This window comes from Chelon labrosus (genome assembly GCF_963514085.1).
Source record: "Chelon labrosus genome assembly, chromosome: 22".
NCBI lineage: Eukaryota > Metazoa > Chordata > Actinopteri > Mugiliformes > Mugilidae > Chelon > Chelon labrosus.
Window position 1 is genome coordinate 10,496,449 of NC_140355.1, and position 20,222 is coordinate 10,516,670.

Here is a 20,222-nt window from a genome sequence, read left to right on the forward strand (position 1 = left end):
TGTGTGTTGGTATGTTTGTGTCAGCAGCTTTTTCCCCTGCTAGCATGTGTATACATCTCATTTGGTGTGTTTTGGGAGGGGGGATGGTGGGGGTTTGTTGGCAGGAAGGCATTTCTCTCTCTCTCTCTCTCTCTCTCTCTCCCTCCTGTTCTGTTATTTGCCCCTCTGCAGTGTGACCCTGTGCCCCATCAGGGAGGCACGTCCCATTTGACATCTGCCTGTTTGCAGGAGGAGGGAAGGGTGGGGGAAACAAGGGGTGGGGTGCCCATATGGAGCTTCAGCCCCCCCCCCACCCCAACGTAGCCTTCCTCCGTCCACCACGCACACGCACACACGCACATGCACACCACACCCAACTATACACCTCCTTCCTCTCTGCACCCTTTGTCCCGCAATGTATTTACAGTTGTGTGCAAAAGTTTGGCCACAATTACACACTTTGCTCAAAATTAGACATGAAGACAAGACAACAAATACCTTATACATGACATGTCCAAAAGTTTTGGCACCGCACTAAACCAGTATTTGAACTTCATCTGTCCCCGTCACTTATGCCCAAATCATTCCTGTCTTCTCCAGATGTTGCTTTTGCAGACTCCAGACAGTGACCTCTGCGATGAGGCCGCAGACTGTGCACACCTGTCTGTGGTTCAACCCTGCACGGTGGAACAATGCTCCACCACTCCTGCAGCATCTTCGCAGTCATATGGTTGTGTTTCGGCCTTCCAGATTTTGTGGTAACTGCCATTTCTTAACGCCATTTCAGATAACCATAAGCCTTTATCTGGGCATGACTTAGCTTCATTTTAAATGCCTTCTCTGCGTTCTTTTGAGTGTTATTGCAATGTTCGAAGAGTCTGCGAATTTTCATCAGGTCTTGACCCGCCTCAACGAGCCAATTGAGTACTTTTGCGGTAATGAAGTGTCTCATAAATCCCCAAAACTTTTGCAAATGTCACAATTAGCGCACGAGAGATCTACCCACATTTAAATCCTCCTGGCTTTACGTGTTGCACGATAGACCCTGCGTGGATTATCCCTCTATACAATGATTCAGTGTGCTGGACGCACAATGAGCAGGCTGGCCTCAGGACCAGATCTAGGCTAACGAGCTTGGTGGAGTTTAAATGGCCCAGTGTACCGCTGACAAAACCTGACGGTGATACTGAACTCTTCGACAGCACTTTCTCTGTTGAAGCCCGCTCCCTTTGTCGGACGGGCTGTTTACGATAATACCCCTTGTTGCAGCTTACGGTGAATTAGGCTGTTAACACATATTGTGACACAGCTGTTGCGGCAATGCTTTTCGCATACAGTAAAAAAAAAAAAAATGAGGCTTATGTGGATTTGGAAATTAATCTCTATATGCACTGGTTGAATTGTTCCTATCTAGGGTGACTGGGTGCACATCCTACATTTAAGCCGCACAGATGGATGGCAAATTCAGTGTAGGAAAAAGTAGAGTAAGACTATGTACTCAATAGATGACAACATTTCTGACCCTACCAGGTTTTTAATCAGGCAAATAGCTAGTGTGACAAAAGGGCAAAATTCTGGTGTCATGGTCAGTTGATAAATAAACAACACAATGAGAGAGTTTAGATATGATCAGAAATAAAATTATTGCAAAAACATGTTGTTTATAGCATAATATGCCTGCATGTCGGGAGATTTCATAGACTCCACTGACGGCAAACAACGGCAGGGCTGGAACGCACCTAAAAAATGTTGGAGCGGTACCACTGCAGACATGGGATGACCATGCTGCTGGACGATATTTCCACAAAGCTGCACTGCAGACACTCTTATGTCAGCCAAGCCTTCCTGCAGCTCCTGTCGCAGTCACACAAGGGTTTTTATTTGGCCCATCGTCTAGTTTAATGTTACTGCTTTTCCGTCCTTCCAGATTTTTTCTCTCTTTCTGATTACGCTTGCCATTTGAAACGTTTTATTTGCTCCAGCGCCACGTATTCATGTTTTCGTTGTGCTGAAAACCACCAGAGAAAAGCAAAAGCACCACACTGCTGGTATCAATTGCTGCTGGACATTCAGCACCACATGGAAGTGGTCAGAAAAGCACATACTGTACCCTGGCTGCGGTCCAGCCAAGGTATGTGCGGCGCATACAGTCATGATGCATGTGAGAAATGTGCAAAGAAAAGCCAACAACAACAACAATGCTCAACGTGTGAACTACTTGATAGTAGTGTAGTACTTGGGAGGTGTTTCTTAATGTTTGACCCCACTTCATTTACATCAACGGGGGAATGATGCCACACATGTTTGCACTGGTGCCCTAAACTAATTTGTGCAGCTTTTGTGTGGGAAAAATCACACATAGCACAAAAATACAATAAAATGACAATAAATGCACTTGAGAGGATCTTTGGGAAAGTGATGGAGAGTGGGTTGAAATTGATGTTGCATGAGCAATACTAAGGTGAGACCCAAATTAGTTACTGTCCTGACAACGACCACCTTGAGATATGAAGCTTTCATACACATTACAGTTAAATGTGGAGACCCTGCTGTCTTCACCACTTTGTTTGTGATGAAGGTTCCATCTCTGTCTCCGTACCATGACTCAACCATAACAATTAGCATTTTAGATGTGTGCGCATGTCCCATATGGCTGCGTATACACACAGCAGTGGAAATACATAAACTGTCATGTAAGCTGTTGTTTTTCTGAAAGTGAACTTCCAGCTTCAGTCATTAAAGAAATGCTCAAGAGTCTCATTTGAACAACTTGACTCTCGACAAAGTTTAACGTGTCAGAAGTCAGTCTTGCTCACATATATGAATACGTGCAACATACATTTGTATGTATGTATGCATGTATGTACGTGCGTGTGCCCGCGAGTGTGTGTACATGTGTATCAGGGAGTAATTATGGAGAATAAAGACCTGCTTGTACAGAGTGAAACTGTGGATTTTGAAGTGAGATGGGAGATGATTTTCTGTTTGGCTGAGCAGGCTCAATGGTCCTATTCAACTAGCCCCCTTACTGCCCATTGTCCTCCCACCACCAGCCCTCCACACAAACACACACGGCTGTAGTGGAATTGGAGTGGAGGCCTGGGGGAGAAAGAGCTTTGGGGGGGCGGGGGGGTTCCAGCTGAATCTGAGAGCTGTTGGGGGTTGAATAGAGGAAGAGTGGGTGTATGGGGATGGAAACAAAACTGTGATGCTTATATTTTTTAAATGTCACGTATAAACACAAGAAGTTGGAAGTTGTCCTGTAGTCAGTCTCCAATTGGTGCTGGGTCAGCTTTCTTTCGTTCTTTCACAATCTAATATTTTAATCCTTACACTCTAATGTGAATCTAAATGTGATAAATGTGTTCAGATGTTGACATTTCAAAACAAAAGTTGCAATTTCCTCCCTTAAGGACAACACATTTTGATGCATTTTAACATCCAGTTTTGTTTCCTCAGCTTCAGATGACACATACAATGCTCATGCTCTAAGTTAGACCCCCTTGTCCAGCAGTTAACCAGGTCCACATGACAGAGAAAAAAGCCACCCTCACAATGGTTGGTGTGCAAACAGAGAAAGGCCACACAATGGTCTGGCAAAGGCGTATGAGGAGCCCACACCCGCCAGGGGTTAATAATCGTCTGTCATTTGTTTGGAGCCCTTTCGGACATTGATCCGGCTGCGTCTTTAATGCCACCTGGGGAAAGGAATGCGCTGGGTCTCCTATTGTGTCTGCCTGTCTGGGAGTGCACCAAGTGGTCATGTACCCTCTGTGTGAGAGCGTGTGTCAGAGAGAGGTCAGTCGAAGCAGAATGGGCCAGAGAGTCACACTGTGCACAGAGACAGTGGAGGGTTGAAAATTCTTGAGGTCACTTGGTCAAGGGTCATTTGGTCCGTGGTGACTCGGAGACAGAGATGATGACCTGTGGAGGATTTAGTAACACACACTAAATGTATCTTAGAATGTAAGAAAATGGGTAGTGTGTTTTGGGTCATAAACCAAACAAAACATGAGCATAAGCAAGCCAAACAAGAGCTTCACTGCAGATTTTTCTTGCTTTGAGATGAGGCGCACAGATTAAAACCTGGGGAGTCCTGGTTCAGGAACCCTAACCCTAACCACAAAATATGCATTTGTGGAAAACTGCATCCTATTTACTACATAATCAGCAAGTGTCACTCAGCATATTCTTGTTCTTTCCAGATTTCTCAGAACATAACCGTCACGTAAGTTCTTAAAAGCCTGCTTACCATTTAATGTCGTAATCCGCTCTGATAAACATGGTAACCCGCTGCCCTACGCCCTCTAATACATTGCATTGTGAGATACATGCAGTATGTCAGTGTAGCATACAGCGTTCATCGGAGATATAAAGATGTCAAACATATAAAAAAAAATCAACATATTGTTTCAACGCATTAAATTAGTATGGAATCAGTGTTCTTAAGCACACTTACAGCGTACAGCGATCAGCCACAACATTAAAACCACTAACAGGAAAAGTGAGTAATATTGACTATCTTGTGACAATACAATGTTCTGCTGGGAAACTTTTGGACCTGGCATTCATGTGGATGTTACTTAGACATGTACCACCCACTTAGACCAGACCAGGCACCCCCACCCCATAGCAATGACACTCCTTGATGGCAGCAGCCATCCCCAGTGGGATGCAGCCTGACACGGGCACACACAAAAACAGTTTAGGAACAACTCAAAAAAACATGAAGAACAGCACAAGGTGTTGACCTGGCTTCCAAATTCACTAGATCCCAAACTGATCAAGTATCTGTGGGATGATCCATAGAGGCCCCTCCCCTCAAAGGCCCCCCACTAACAACATTCTGTTGCCAGACACCACAGGACACCCTCAGAAGGCCCATGTCCATTCTCTGATGAGTCACAACTGTTTTGGAGGCACAAGGGAGACCTACACAATATTAGGCAGGTGGTCATAATGTTATGCCTGATCGATGGTATCACACAAGGAAGCAGAGAATGAGACTGCTGAGATATGTCATGAAGGTGTAGTAATATTTTGTTCATGAGTTACTCAGAGCTGTTCCAGGAGGACACACACGCACCCGTGAAACTTTGCTAACTGTATTTCCGTTATAATACAGAAATACAAAACAAACACACCACGGCCGAATAGCCACCACACACCACACCGCTTCAAATCCAAGTGCCATGGCATACAAAACTTCCAACTTGCCCCCACTGGCTGCCGCCACGAAACCCTCAAGAAAAACAGAAGGAGCAGTGTTAATTCACCAAAACAACAAACCTATTTATGAAACTAGTGGATAAAAATCAACTCATGGCTGGACAAGGGGAGACAATTAGATTAGAATATAAACGCAGTTTAAAAGAATATCACTGCTTCTCAGTAAATAGTGAGGTCACACAACCCAGGCAGCATCATTTAAACTTCATATTAATGTTTATTCTACAATGAATATTTTTATGAGAGAGCTGCTTTTCACCACTTTGGAATAGAAATAGAAGAGACATTTGAAAAAAAAAAATACACATTTTATTTAACTAACCATTGTTACTTCACCATATCTAATATTTCAACAAAGTAAATGTGATCTTCTAGATCTTTTCTTTTTCTCAGATCTGCAGATCCAAATTCTGTCTTTTTGGACAACCATCTGTCAGACCTCAGACACAGCTGGGGTTTAAAGGAGGGGGAGAGGAGGGTCTTTAAATGTTTGCGGCCGCCGGTTGACCATGTATTCGGAGCTGAACTTGAAGAAGGAAAGAAAATGATAAGGTTTTGGTTACAGTCTAGGCTGAGGGTTAGGCAAGTAGTGGTTATGGTTAAGATGCGTCTCAGGGCCAGTGTCCTCTGAAGGGGAGAGTCTCTTTTTTTATGGCATTAAAGGACAGCAGCATCTCTTTCTTTCTCCTGCTTGTCCACACCTACTGGCATCCATGTTTTCCTCTGTCCGTCCTACTTTTCAGAGGCTCATCTTCTCTATACATATCCCTTGGCATGTGTGCACTCCTTATTTCTTTAGAAATTAGCCTCAAAGACGCTGTACAGTCTCATTGAACATCTACCCTACGGTCCATATGTTCACAGCATGTATGTCTAGCTCCCCTCTGTGTCCAACCTGTGCGTACTAATGTCAGTTTCCATGAAAACGTCTTAAAAAGGCTGAGGTCTGCCTGATATTCTGATTAAAGTTTATGTTTTTCTCTCTAGGGGAGAGAAATATATAGGATTGAATATAATGCAACTATTCAGGAATGCAAAATTAAAGAAAAGAAAAATGCTTGAATAAGTGTCTTTAGTTATCTTGACCGTTGTCTTTATATATATATATATATATATATATATTTGATTAATAATATTGCTCTAAAAATAAGCCACACATACCTCAGTTTGTTAATAGAGGTGGTTTCTGCATGTGGTAAATATGGATCCTAACCTTAAAGTTCATTTGAGTTAGCATAGACTTGCACAGCGCCGTGCAAAATGAGACTACAGATGTCATCAATCAGCTAAGAAAAGCACACAGGCTGGTAGGGAACTAAAAATACAAACAGAGCTCGGGGCTGATGTGCGGAACCAGCTGAACTCTGGTGGGAATTTTCCAATCAAATTTGTGGTGAGCTCAGACCGTCTGTTGGAAAGTTTTTCTGCATAACCAATTCGAGTTATCACTTCCTCTCTCTTCGTGGGAACCTCTGTCCCTCTCGCTCGTCTCCTGTAAAGTAAACCTAGCTGTGTGTCATGAGCACTGTCAGCGAAGGTGTGCGCCATGTATGCTGAAAGCAAAGTATGAGCCTGTGATCATCTGTGCCTGTTTTTTTTTTTCTTCTTTTTTCTTTTTTTTGTTGTTGCTTGTTTGGTAGCTCTCATCCAGGCAGTACCAGGTGATCTGGCCTCCTACGGAAGGTCACCGCTGTGATGTCACTCCCCCTTCCTCTACGGATATTCCCAGCATTCTCCTGCCAGCGGCCAGGAACTCAGGGAACTGAGAGCAGGAAGCCTGGCTCCTTCGTAGGAGAGAGAGAAGGGACAAGCAGGCCTGAGATTATGTGTTAATTTTGCAGTGCTGGATGACTCATCATTTGCTGGGTAAATATATTAGAGTGTGTATCTGATAGATAGTGTGTGAAAGGCAGCTCATCTGGAAATGGTGCAATATCGCCCCCTACTGGTTGCTGTACTGGTGATCTTAAAGCCATTCAATGTTTGTGTTTTGTACTGTCTGGGGGGTCTCACTCTACTGCTGTAATACATACTGGAGGTGGGCTCTAAAATAACCTTTGGTAGAGATGGCTGTAAGCACTCTTACTTAAGGAGTAAGAGCTGTTACTTCATGTGAGTGTAATCTGTTGCTCTACAAGATGCAGACATGTGTAATGACTGGGCAGATTATCTGACCAGATATCTGTAACGCCAAGTCACTGTGGTTAGCCCACACATTAAATAATGTGCTGTTTAAATTTCAGACAGTCAGAGCTGATGGATAGTCACAATGTAACATCAAACCGTGAACTCCCACACGGTCAAAATGCTCTTTCTGTAAAGGCCAGTAAGATCTGGAACAGTTTTCCACTCCCCATAAGGGAGTGTCCCACATTACAAACCTTCAAAACTAACCTCAAGCAGTAGTTGAAAGCAAACCAGTCTTGTAACCACTGTCTTTTATTTTCTTAGTAACGTACTGTCTTGTGATGTGCTCTTGTTGTGATCTACTGTCCTGTCCCATGTCTTATCATGTTTTTGTGTTACCTGCTAGGGACTGCGGATGCAAATTAGCATTGTTGCTATGATCCGGCATATTTATGTCTATTGCTGTCTGAATAGATGTTCATTAGTGTGCACTGTCTCTATCAAATAAATAAGTAAATAACAAAGATCCCCCCCATAACTGAAGCCAAATTTTCCTTTTTAAGAGAACAAATGCTTCAGTCAAACTTTTACTTTTCAAGTAGAAGAAAAGCTGCCAAGCTAAAACTATAAAGAAAGGTGACAGTACACCAAAAAGAAAAAACAAAACTGGGCAAAACGGGACAGCATATACAACTGATACTAACAGTTTATGCACAGAAGGCTGACATACACAACTCCTTTCAATAGTTCCTAAGAATGCAAACGATTCATGTGATGTGCTTTTGGTCCTAGTTTCTCCTTTACCACAGGGACATTCCAAACCAATCATCTTGCTGGTGATCGTGTTGTGGCATTTGAATGTTCAGATTACGTAAAGATGTCGGGTGTCGGGTGGTCTAGTTGTTGTTTCCTGCACCGTCGGCACTGGTCAGCCCATGCCACCGATAGTTTTTTCTACCAGAGTGTAGACATGCTGCAATTTCATTAGATTAGTACCACTTTTACTTCACTTACGATTCTAAATATTTATTACCATCAACCAAGTTATGAGGTGAAACAAGACCATATTTTTTTACTGTGACTTTACATAAGCCAATTTCGCCTTTTCTGATCAAAAGAAGGGTTTTAGATAAACATATGGTGTTAATAAGGAGACAAGATGATGTGATTATCCTTAAATCCTGAAAACGAGAAAGTAATCTTTGTCACACTTGTATTTGTTGACTGTAAGGTACGCAGGAGTGGGGATCCTGTAAACAACAGTAATAAATTTGTGACAGCAACAAGTGACAAACAGTATTGATTTTTATTGCCTTTTAGTGTTGTGACACAGAACCACTAAGATGATATCACATTTCTCCATGGAGCACAATAGACAAAGCTGGCTCATGCTGCATCTCAGAACGAGGAGCTGTGAAGTTTCCTCACGTCACTCAGGTGGATTTCAGAAGCTCTTCGTCTGCGAAAGAGCAAAGTACATTACATGCTTTTATTGTCTGCTGGTTAAGGGCTTGTTGCAGCTGCATGAACACATTCAAGCTGTACAGGCAGTCTGATGAAAATCCTTTTTCTCTATAACTGGAATTCAAGGCTGTGGGTTTTGCAGTTTGCATCCTACCCATGATTAAGTTCTGTTGTATTCCCTTTATTCTCTCACCGTCTTTCACCACCCCGCAGTACTCCTCACACTCTGCCTTGCTGTAGAACTTGTTGCCGTTGGCCTGGCAGAAGCCCTGCTTGTAGGAAACGCACAGACCAGCGGCGGAGTCAAAGACCCAGATGGCTGGCTGCCCTGTGCAGGGTTTGGCTACCATGGGCAGGCGGCACACGGCTGGAGAGAGAAAACACACACTCACAACTAAGCACCGTAGCAAGTAGTATATCTTCATTCTGCGACCCCCACGGAACTCACAAGGTGAAAAACTATTTAGCATAGCAAGCTAGGTGCAACCCCCCTACTTCAGGCCTCGCACAGATCCTCATTGAAAGAATCAACACTAGTTGACGAAGATTTGTGTTTTTCTCCTCACCCTCAGTGCGGCATCTCTGCAGACACTCTCTCTCACTTTGAAAGTTGTTCTGATTGCCCAAACAACCTCCATAATTGAAGAGCTCACAGCTCACGGAGGAGGAGTTGTAGTAGTAGCGCTGGTGAATCCCAAAACACGGTCCTGTGTCCGGTGCTGCTTTGCAAGACTCTGTGGAAAGAGAGAGAGAGAGAGAGAGAAATGGAGGGAACCAGTGAGAACTTAGGAATAATACTGATACCAAATAATCAAAATCAGGATTTCTAGTCACACTTTCGTATTAATTGAAATATCTAAACATATTTGGGGATTAATTGGTCATTTGAGGAAGTGGATCTCTCACCAGTCCCATTGAACAGAGGTGTATCTATACCAGAGCCCTCTTCCTCTTCAGGAGCCAAGGATGGCACCACACTTCTCCTCACCCGCTGTATCACAGAACAAACACGATGCCGCCGGAACCCCAAATAAATTCACTCTTTCACCATTTAAAATAATAAATCATTTTCTTAGATGCTGCTCCTGATAATTAAAGGTACATTCTTCTCAATTAATCAACCCAACAAGTTAAAAGAAGAAAGTCAGCCAAAGTTGATAAAGCGTATGGAAATGATAATATAACTCAAGGAGACATACACTGTAAGATAGCCGAGGTTAACTGTATTTTCAGTACCTGAGGCTCAGGCTGAGGCTCAGGCTGAGGCTCTGCCACCTGCTCTCCAGGAACACAGTCACCTGCAGAGAGATCAATTAAAAACAGCTCCTTTTTCCTCTTGTGGAGGGCCAAGATGAGAAACAAAGTGATATGTAAAATTACAGTCGAATGTGTTTTTCTGTGTACTTAAGGACTATTGTCTGAATGCTTCGTTTTCAGAGGTGTGTTAATGTGAGTGTGATGATCTGTGTGCGCTTTACCTTTGTCCTGTTTGATGATTATCGTGTCGTCACTCATTCCCTGTTGTCTGACCAGTGTTTTGAAGTCTTCCAGCACAGTGGGCCTCACAGACCTAGTCCGACCTGAGCATGACAGAGCAATTCGGACAACACGTAAGCAAACTCGACGCAATTTTAAAAATGTATCCAGACTAAGGGAACACAAACATAACGGTTAGGTTTTGTCTCCCTGTTTATCTGAGCTGTAATTGTGTGAATTGTGTCCACTCACTGTAAAGCTTAACAGAGGTGCTCTGTTGTCCCCCTGTCTTCTGTTTGTTCATTATCACTATGGCATACTCAATGTAGTTTGTGTGAACCACGTAGGCATCCACGTCTGCCCCCCACTCTGCAAGAGAGAGAGAGAGCACGGATCAGAGTCAGTAACATCTGGATAAAAAAATAAATAAATATGCAAAGGAGAGGTGTGCTACTGCCGAATGAAAGAAGACATACTTTCAATGTGGTAGAACATTCGTCCTGGTGTGGAGGTCAGCTCGTAATCCCCAGACCTCTCCGAACACGTTCCACGTCTGCACAAGCAACACACAAAACACGGCTTAGTAGTGGAACGGTTTACGTCTGTGTGGAATCAGTGGTGGTTCTAGGTTCTGGGGGGTGGCCCAGGTAATGACGTTTGTGTGCTACCCACTCAGTCCAGACTAGCGAAATCTGTCATAGGGTGGAAAGTTTAAAGGGGGATTGGGGTTGTTATTGCAAAATATACCAAAAGGCAGCCATCTGGGAGCCACCCTTTTGCTTTGCTGGGTTTGTCTCTCTTGATGATGCATCCCCGTGTGGAATATTTGTGAGTTACACTTAAGCAGGTCCGCCTGTTTTTAAGAATAGTTAATGTACTAAAACGTTGTCACGGTACATTGCCGATCTGCAATTGCAAATACTGTTTTATTTTTCTGAATGCATACAAACCTGAGCTTGGTGCGAGTCATCTTGAGTTTGCCCTCAGTGGTACCTCTCTGCAGCTCCAGTTTGCCAATGGCTGCGTCTCCCCTGTGGCTCTGCATATGGGGACATGTGCTTGCGACGGCAACATCGTGCCACGTTCCCAAAAACTGTCAGGGGGAGAAAACAAACACAGCATTTTAATGACACACATAAAACCCTATAGGCTGAAACAAATCCTGTTGCTTCAGTGTGAAAGCAAAGTAAAAGGATGTCTAACTTCACACACATGAAATCACTGATGAAATAACATGTATTTCATCAGAAATAACATGTGTGGCTCAATACTGCCTCCCCACTGGAAACCATATTGATTTTTTAGAGTTAACTTACAGCTGATTCGGAAAAACAAATAATTTGCTTGCCCAGTTTGGAAGCAACCCTTTTGCAATCATTAGAATAGATTTGGGAAGATTTAAAATAGCGGATAATATAAATTTTGTCTCCATTATTTAACTGAAAATATTCCAAACTGCAATAACCTACAGCACAGAAATAACAGGAGGTGTCATCCTCAACAAGATATGAACTATTAGGTTGAAACTTCTCAGGATGAAGGACCAGCCAAGGATTCATTTAATAATAGAATGAAAAAGGTACAACGGAAAACTCACAGGAAGCAGCATGTCTGTGTTTGACATTTAATAATGCATAGATTCTAAATGACACAATATTACTCATTAAAGAGTAAAACATAAAACATGCAAGACTGCTTGACTCACTCACCCGGGCCACATCAAAGTTCTCCTGTGTGGGGTAAAGAGGGTCTGGGAGCGTGGCGGGGAGTCCCTGGACGATCCCGGTACATCCCAGCACCAGCAGCGAAACCAGAACCATGGCTTTATGCATCCTGTCGACCTGTCTCTGACCGTGCCCCTGAAGTATGAGTCTCTAAATCACCTCCTCTCAACTCTTGAAAAGGGTGCAGGGCATTGAACTGCTACGGGGCTGCGCGCGCTGTGGCCTCTGAGTGTACTCACTGCCACAGCCAAGTAAAAAAACAAACAAACGGAAGAGCAAAGTTCTGCTCCTCTCTGTATCTCTCTGTGTGGTTTGATTTGTCTGGGCAGCTGACCACTTAAACATTGGACTTCAGAGTTGCAGCAGTATCAACAAATCAATACATGTCATGATTCGAAAGACCAGTGAGTAACAAGTACACTCTGTTTGATCCTAATTTAGTGTGTCTGTTGAGTCCTTAGGCGTACAGTTTATTGTGGTTTTGTGTATCGAACCGAAGAAGAACATCCTCTCCACTACTGACAGATTTTACAAAGCCAGTGTCTTCTGTTAGATGAGAAGTTATCTATTCACTTTTTACAGGTATCCATCCTAAACCATCTTTTTGGGAATAGCTCCCATAGTGCTTTGGGACAAAAATAGCTTCGGAATTAGCTGTTAGCAGTTCAACTTTGCAGTGTGATCATGGATGTACAGACAACCATCCACTGGGACCACTGGCGAGATATGATTTTGAGAAGAAGTAGTCGCTTTAAGCAAACTAGATGATAAACCAAATAAAATCAATACAGCTTATGCTGGAGTGTTGACCACTACCCCAGTTGGAGGTGTGCCTTATTCTGAAAACCTCTGCTTGAGGCACAGACATCCAGATAGTATATTATTTAGATTTAGAACACAGACCTTTAAATTAATTGTCTTACATTTTTGGACTTCTGTATTTATTTCTTTTTGATTGTTGCTAGTTTATTTGGTGTATTCAAAAAAAATAATCAGAGGTTCAAACAAACATTTAACAGCTGTATTTCACATGATATTATTTCAGTCTCATTTCATGCCTTTATTTTTGGTTGGTAGCTGTGGAGACAGACAGGAAGCAGTGGGCTCAGAGATGAGAGACATGAGGGATAACGCGCAGCAGAGGACGGACAGCTGGAATCCAACTTGCGGAACTGCAGTGAGGACCATAGCCTCAGTTTATGGTGTACTCCAGTAGCTCTCCTGGTTGAGCGGAGCAGAGGTCCATTACCTCTCTGGCCTTTCTGTGTGGAGTTTGCATGTTCTCCCTGTGTCTGCGTGGGTTCTCTCCAGGTACTCTGGCTTCCTTCCACCATCCAAAGACATGCTCATTAGGTTCACTGTTGATTCTAAATTGGGCGTAGGTGTGAGTGTGAATGGTTGTCTGTCTCTCTGTGTTAGCCCTGAGATAGACTGGAGACCTGTCCAGGGTGTACCCCGCCTCTCGCCCGATGGCAGCAACCCTTCACAGGACAAGCGGTTACAGAAGATGAATGAATGAATGAATGAAGCAGTTTTATAAATCGTGAAGTCTTTGTGATGTTTGTGTCACGATCCTCCGCACGATCGTTCAGCCTACAACGGTAAACAAGCATTTAGAAATGTGCTAAAGTAGGACAGAAAATCAGTCTTTCATTCTGCATGTTTTTCACATTTAGTAGTTGAATATTAACACAGTTGCTTGCTTTGGAACAGATGCTTGTTGTGAAAAGGCCCTTGAGCAACTTAATGGCTTATTGGCATTGCTTAGCGTAACTTTTGTTGGATGTCATTTCACATTTTACAGAAATTCCCATGAAAAAAAATGATAAGAGTGAAAATCTTTTAAGCAAAGGAAAAACTCTAAATGCAAACTAAATGCAGATTCTCGTTAATGCAAAGTGACAACTGTCTGACCTCACCTGGTCAAATGGTACCAGCGTACTCTCCTTGTGCAGGGATCCCAGGTGGCTCCACTTTTCTTTTTGACCTCTTGGAAACAGGAATCTGATTGGAGAGACATAGCATGTATTTACCTGCCACAGGTGACGGATCACTCTTAACACAGACACACATCACAGTGTGAAGCAGGTACCTGAGGCTGAGTCGTTGGCTCTGTCACCTGTTCGCCTGGTACACACTCACCTGGGAAGACAGAAAGGATCTATTTTTTTTTTTCTATTTTCATTCTTATTTTTAAAGTTGGCACATTAAACAGAAATCTGTCAAACAGGAAATATTTCTGAGATTACAGAATGTCTTATGAAAACACCCAAATACAAATATTGGAGTGTAAATCATGAAGAAAAATACAGGGCCTGAGAAAATCTACATACTGCCTGGAAAACATAATGAAATGATTTACTGCAAGGCAGCTCTCTATAGTTCCATCCAACACATGATACGCAGAGTTTTAGCTAGAAACAGGTCTGATCAATAGTCCTGAGGGAGTATGTGCGTGTCTGTACCTTTGTACTGATTCATAATAACAATATCCTCGCTCATTCCTTGTTGCCTGACCAGAGTTTTAAAGTCCTCCAGCACAGCAGCACCCACGCCTGCAGCTCGACCTGAAGAGGAGAGGATGTCTTTAAGTTTTATTACAACATACTACTATGCACTGGAAGTACGTATTATTAAGAGAAATTATTAGGGGCTGGGTTAAACACGAGGAGCTAATTTAAAAATGAGATTTAAGTCAGAACTATGAAATATTATCACAAATGTGTGATAAAAGATAGATTCACAACTTTTAAAATTCAAGGTTCAAGAGGGACATTGTTGGGGTATCCCCTAGCTGCCGTGTGAGCAAAAATAAACACAGTGAAGTTAATTTAAGACAAGTTATTCAAGCTTTCAATTTCAAAGAAGACCGAGTATCAAAATGAACGCCCAAAATGCACAATGATGTCAGCTAAACAGGCAGAAATCACTAAATACGTTGATGATTACCTCCTATTCAGAATCTGTTAAGGAATATTAAATCATCATTCTTCAACTCCATCTGTCTGATTATGATTCATGATGACAATCATGACTTCCCCAGTGGCCTAATGGATAATTCACCGGCCAAAGACTGCAGGTCCCACCTGGTGTTCGTAGCAGAGTGGCGCAGCGGAAGCGTGCTGGGCCCATAACCCAGAGGTCGATGGATCGAAACCATCCTCTGCTATGTCAGTGGTTTTGTGGTTACAGCAGCAGCTTTGGGACTGTAGGATCATAAGTTCACATCACCCACATCCCCATGGCTTAGGTGCCTTAACAAGTAGCAGTAGCACTGCTGTGTGAATCAATGCACAGGATGAACTTCCCCATTAGGGATCAGCAAAAGGGATTATTAAACTGTGTTCAGCTTTGCTCCTCATGACTATCAAGACCACAATAAGTAAATATTTTATGCTGCATCTGCTGGGATATCTGATAGAGACACTGACTCAACTCCTCTTAACTTACCAGTTAAGACTAATCACTTCTCATAACAGCTTCAGAATGTTTTATGTCTACCACAATTTACTTTTAGATGGATAAATGAGCAGATCTCTTTTTTTTTTTTTTTTTTTTTTTTAAATTACAGTCACAAGGGTACATGACTACTGTTGTAAGACCGACTTAAAGACATATCCAGAAAATGTTTTTTTGGATATACCATGACCTGGATGACTGAGAACCTTCACAGACGACCTAAATAATTGTAAAGCTATCATTTAAACTCACATGCTGACATGATATACTTAAACAGTGGTGACTCACTATAAAGCTTGACAGTGGTGGTTTTATTTCCTGATGGTTTCTCTGTGCTCAGCAGAATCAGCATGGCATACTCGCTGTAGTTGGTATGGACCACAAAGGAATAAACATCTGCTCCAAACCCTGCATGAGGGAAGTTTAGTTTAATGAGAATTCACACATCTTATTAAACTCTTCTTATTCTTATTAAAATCAAGATTTAACGTGGTGTGTAAGACATGAACAAGAACCAGGACAACATACTTGCCACATGGTGAAAGAATCGTCCTGGAACGGTAGTCAAACTATAATCTGTGGACGCCGCCTTGCAAGAGCCGTTCCTACGTGGAGACACACGAACACGCCAGAGGTTCTACTGATGTGACAGACTCTACAACTGTGCGTCCAGCAGCATGCACGCGAGTCTGACCTGAGAGTAGTGGCTGTCATTGTGAAGTTGCCCCCAGACTTAACACGTTTCAGCTCCAGTGCAACAGTGACAGGGTTTCCTCTCTTGCGCTTCATATAGTGAGGGCACGTAGAGGCCACCGCCACCTCATACCACTTCCCCATAAACTGGAAACGAGAACTTAATCCAATCACTTTCATGTGAAACAATCTCAGAGGCTGTAGTAAAACCAGATTATCATATTTGTAGCCAATAGCCTACTAACTTACACTGATATGTTGCAGATTTCAGTGCAATTAAATTACAAAATAAATTTTCTCATCCACTCACCTTGTCCAGATCAAAGCTCTCCTGTGGGAGGAGAAGAGTTTCTGGCTCCTTAGGGGCCCCCTGGAGGCTCCAGGCTGACCCCAGGACTAGCAGAGACACCAGACTCAGAGTTCTGTGCATCCCATAAACTTGTCTATGCACCCTGCCTCTGAGAACGTAGAGGCTCTGCCCTATTCCGACAGTCCTTTTACTCTCTGCCAGCCCTTCTGGGTCAAACCAACACCCTGCATACGTATGTGGGTTTCGTGAATCCTCTCCCACAACGCTACAAAGAATCTAAAAGAGCAAAGTTCTGATTATCTCTTTATCCGTCCCTGTGTGTACATGTGTGTTGGTTGGTGCAAATAATCAGACATGATTCACTGGACTTCAGCATTTGGAGCTAAAGCAAGCAAACAATCAATCAATACATGTTAGCATTTAACTAAAGGGTTGCATTGCTGTCTGTCGTTTTGATACTGTCGAATGTGTTCCTACACTTTGTGGTTTAATCTAATTCCTCTTGGTATCATGATATCTGCATCACAGACCGTACTCTAGCTTTCATTTCTAATGCATCAGAAGAAACATTTGCAGTGAGATCTGCCCCCTGGTGTTAATGAGAGAGTCTGATTTAGACGTGATGCGCAAGTCAGCACTTCCTTGCAGCGCCCTTTACGCCACGCGCAGCATGCAACAGCCGCAGAGCAAACTGTAGATATACACACATACACTTGGTCTCAGGCTGGATATTTATTTAAGTACACAAAGAAACAACATAACTGATTATGTTACGGTGAAAGTAGCGGAAGAAGTGCTAAGATGTTTTACTTCAGCAATAGCAGTGTGCAGAAACACTATGTAAAATTATAAGCATACAAAAAGAAAGTGAATGAAGTACCAAAAGTAGATATATGCAGAATATATATATATTACGTAACTAGATTATAATTACTGATGCACTGCATGCGTGTCTCTTTAATGTTACAGCTGGTAAAAAGGAGGCATAAATGAACCCCATCAGCTACATAGGATCTTTTGCTGGAAGACAGTTGGATGCAGATGAGCTGGAACGACTTCATATCAGGTACGGAGGGAAACCTATAGGGAGTAACAGAAATTAGTTTACGCCCACATTACATACAGTTGTCTCCTCTGGTTCACATTTAAAAAAGAAAATAGTGTTTCACCTAACGTCCGGATCCTGATGGAGGGCAATTTTCTGTTGGCCAGAAAAACACACAGATAAGAATTATGGTCACAAATTTCATTCTCACCATCATCTGTGCATGTGAAATATTTAATGTCCTCACCTGCTGGGGTTGGCAACAGAATAGACTCTTGGGGGAAACCTTGCAACCGGGCAAACTCTTTAAACTTGTCAATCACGGTGCTCCGGAGTCTCTGAGAGCGACCTGCAAACAAATGCATGTAGACAGTGTCGAGTTTGCAGCGGAAATAAAACGTGCAATGTCTGAAATGTAAAACAAATAAATAAATAAATAAATAAAAATAAGTCTCACCATAAAGAGCCACCTGTGTGAACTCCCTGTTGAACACCTTGTGCTTGAGAACCATTGCGTAGTCTGTGTAGTTGGTGTCCACGACTGTGACGTCCTTCACCATGTTATGGCCTGAATGAGACACACAGACATAAGGAACATTTCTGAAATGGATAAATGTAGATAAAGACACAAACATTTGCTGTATACAGTATTACTAAAAGGAGTCGTGAATATTCCCAATATGTATGCATTGTAATACACAAAGAACGTCTATGAAAAGATATAGGTTGGAAATGAATCAATAGCTACAAAACATTTTATTTTATAAATTTAATATGCATATTTTAAAGAGGAAAATCTTCACATAGTTTAATTTGGAGTTTATTTAAGCAAAAAAACAACACTGATCAGCACTGTAAAAACTGACACTAGACTTTTTTCCTTGTCTCACGGTCACATGTTTCATCATGCCACTTTGGCTTTGAGCCTTGTGCTCACTGCGGTTCTTTTGCAAAAAACACTGCTGACACTAAAGTTAAAGGCGAGGCCGCTCGTAGAGCTCACAGACAAATATTTACATCGCCATGGCGAGAAGTCTAATTAATCATCCCTTCTCTTCTAGTTTTCCCAGGATCAAACCAGAGAGGACTTACGTGTGCTGAAGTAGATGAACTGTCCGGGTATGGCAGTCTTCTCATACTGGTACACTTTGCTCATGCAGCCCCGAGGCCTGAAACACACAGAGAAAACATTTTTTGTTTTTTTTTTACACTTTCCAAACCTCTCCACTCATCTGCTTTGCTCCTCTGAGCACATTATTTTGTGGCCGCCCATTTACTCCGACATTTACTGCACAGTATGTCACATGCCACCCCTGCACACTCACGTGACGTCCCACATCGTGAGGTTAGCGTTGCCGTTTGGCAGCGGTGTGATGATGCCCATGGTGGCCTTCACTTTGTCTCTGAAGGGGATGAATAATGGAGAGTCATAGGCCATGCCCACGCGGTACCATTTCCCTGCAAACTAAACACACACATAAGCACGTTGACCGCCAGTCATGCGCAGGTTACAGTGTCAAATGTGAACAGTCTCTCAGAGCCGGAAGCCCCTTTTACTGTGCAAACCTTAAAAAACGTGTACAAGTCATTTTCTAAAACGTACGTAGTATATATAGCACAGCACAACACAACAGGGTGTTTGTGGGACTGTGCCACAAACACCATCTTGTGGTGTTTACAGAGGAACATGTCACCCTGGAGAAATGTTGCGGCTCGTTTACCCATTTTTAAATGTGTACCATGCTGCAAATAGTCCTTTTAACCTCATCGTATCTATACATAGCTCCTTTAAAATATGGACGGTCGGACGGACGGAGACGTAGATTCCTGTTGGTCCATCCTGACTGCGGCCCTGTTCAGGTATGGCATTAATATGTGTACTGACCAGCTTACGGGACAGATGTGAACACACTCAAAACACATTTTGATTAGAGCAATTAACACAGGAAAATACTTATTCTTCTTTGTGGATTTTTGAGACGTCTCAGGCTTTGTAGATAAAGGGCACATATGGGAATTGTAAGGTCAAAGAAAAAAGTCACAGTCATGGGGGAAATAAAAGTTATCTTGAACCAGACTGACAAGTAAGTGACCTTTAGATAAATATGGGACACAAGCCATCTGTTGGTCTGAAAATCCTGCTACAGCAAACAAATTGGTCTTTCTCTCTAAGACGTCTATTCACGAGGTTATTAATCATACCAACCGACCTTGTTTATTTTGTTTTTAGAGTACAAACTTTGACCATGCACACACCAGAACAGAGTGTTCCCCACGAAGAGGCACTACACAACAAACAGTGAGGACACTTGGAGCAGCATTTCATTTAAATTTAAAACATTCATGTTCAAGAATGTGCGTCTAACGTACCCTCGACAGGTTGAAGTCTCTTTGCGGCTTCACATCTGCATGTACCATCATCAGGCACGACATCACCATGGCAACGGCGGTGGTCCTCATGGCTGTGCGGAGAAACAGAGCGGCGAGGTGGGGAAACGTTGAGACGGGGTGTCTAACCCAGACCTGAAGTGAGCAGTATGGAGGCAACTGACAGGTGCAGAGTGGCAAAGCCTGTGGCAATGTTTGCTTTATGTGTTGACCCACCCACCTGGGGGACAGCCAATCATCGCTTAGGATCAGGGAACAGTGGCCAAGTGTTGAAGATGTGCGGTTTCAAAATAACCCGTCATGGGTACGGGAATATATCACGCTCGTG

The 20,222-nt window shown here is 42.8% G+C and overlaps 3 protein-coding genes across 3 annotated transcripts; all 3 read right to left on the reverse strand.

Moving 5' to 3' along the window:
- Window positions 1–8,760: 8,760 nt before the first annotated feature.
- LOC311507380 (protein AMBP-like) lies at window positions 8,761–12,107 on the reverse strand (the record flags this gene model as incomplete). Its single annotated transcript, XM_084571694.1, has 10 exons — window positions 8,761–8,794; window positions 8,993–9,166; window positions 9,366–9,533; window positions 9,706–9,790; window positions 10,036–10,097; window positions 10,278–10,379; window positions 10,528–10,644; window positions 10,752–10,828; window positions 11,226–11,368; window positions 11,985–12,107. 10 exons carry the CDS (start codon window positions 12,105–12,107, stop codon window positions 8,769–8,771), a joined length of 1,077 nt encoding a protein of 358 aa, XP_084427820.1. The 3' UTR covers window positions 8,761–8,768.
- Window positions 12,108–13,819: 1,712 nt separating this feature from the next.
- On the reverse strand, window positions 13,820–16,881 carry LOC311507546 (protein AMBP-like). Its single transcript, XM_084571917.1, has 7 exons — window positions 16,462–16,881; window positions 16,153–16,298; window positions 15,987–16,063; window positions 15,747–15,866; window positions 14,465–14,566; window positions 14,092–14,141; window positions 13,820–14,003 (listed from the first exon to the last, which is right to left on the reverse strand). Exons 1-7 carry the CDS (start codon window positions 16,579–16,581, stop codon window positions 13,923–13,925), a joined length of 696 nt encoding a protein of 231 aa, XP_084428043.1. The 5' UTR covers window positions 16,582–16,881; the 3' UTR covers window positions 13,820–13,922.
- Window positions 16,882–17,178: 297 nt separating this feature from the next.
- Window positions 17,179–20,214, reverse strand: ptgdsa (prostaglandin D2 synthase a). The gene is made up of 7 exons (XM_084571918.1): window positions 19,877–20,214; window positions 18,832–18,971; window positions 18,599–18,675; window positions 17,964–18,074; window positions 17,754–17,855; window positions 17,631–17,662; window positions 17,179–17,541 (listed from the first exon to the last, which is right to left on the reverse strand). Exons 1-6 carry the CDS (start codon window positions 19,964–19,966, stop codon window positions 17,631–17,633), a joined length of 552 nt encoding a protein of 183 aa, XP_084428044.1. The 5' UTR covers window positions 19,967–20,214; the 3' UTR covers window positions 17,179–17,541.
- Between the last annotated feature and the right edge of the window lie 8 nt (window positions 20,215–20,222).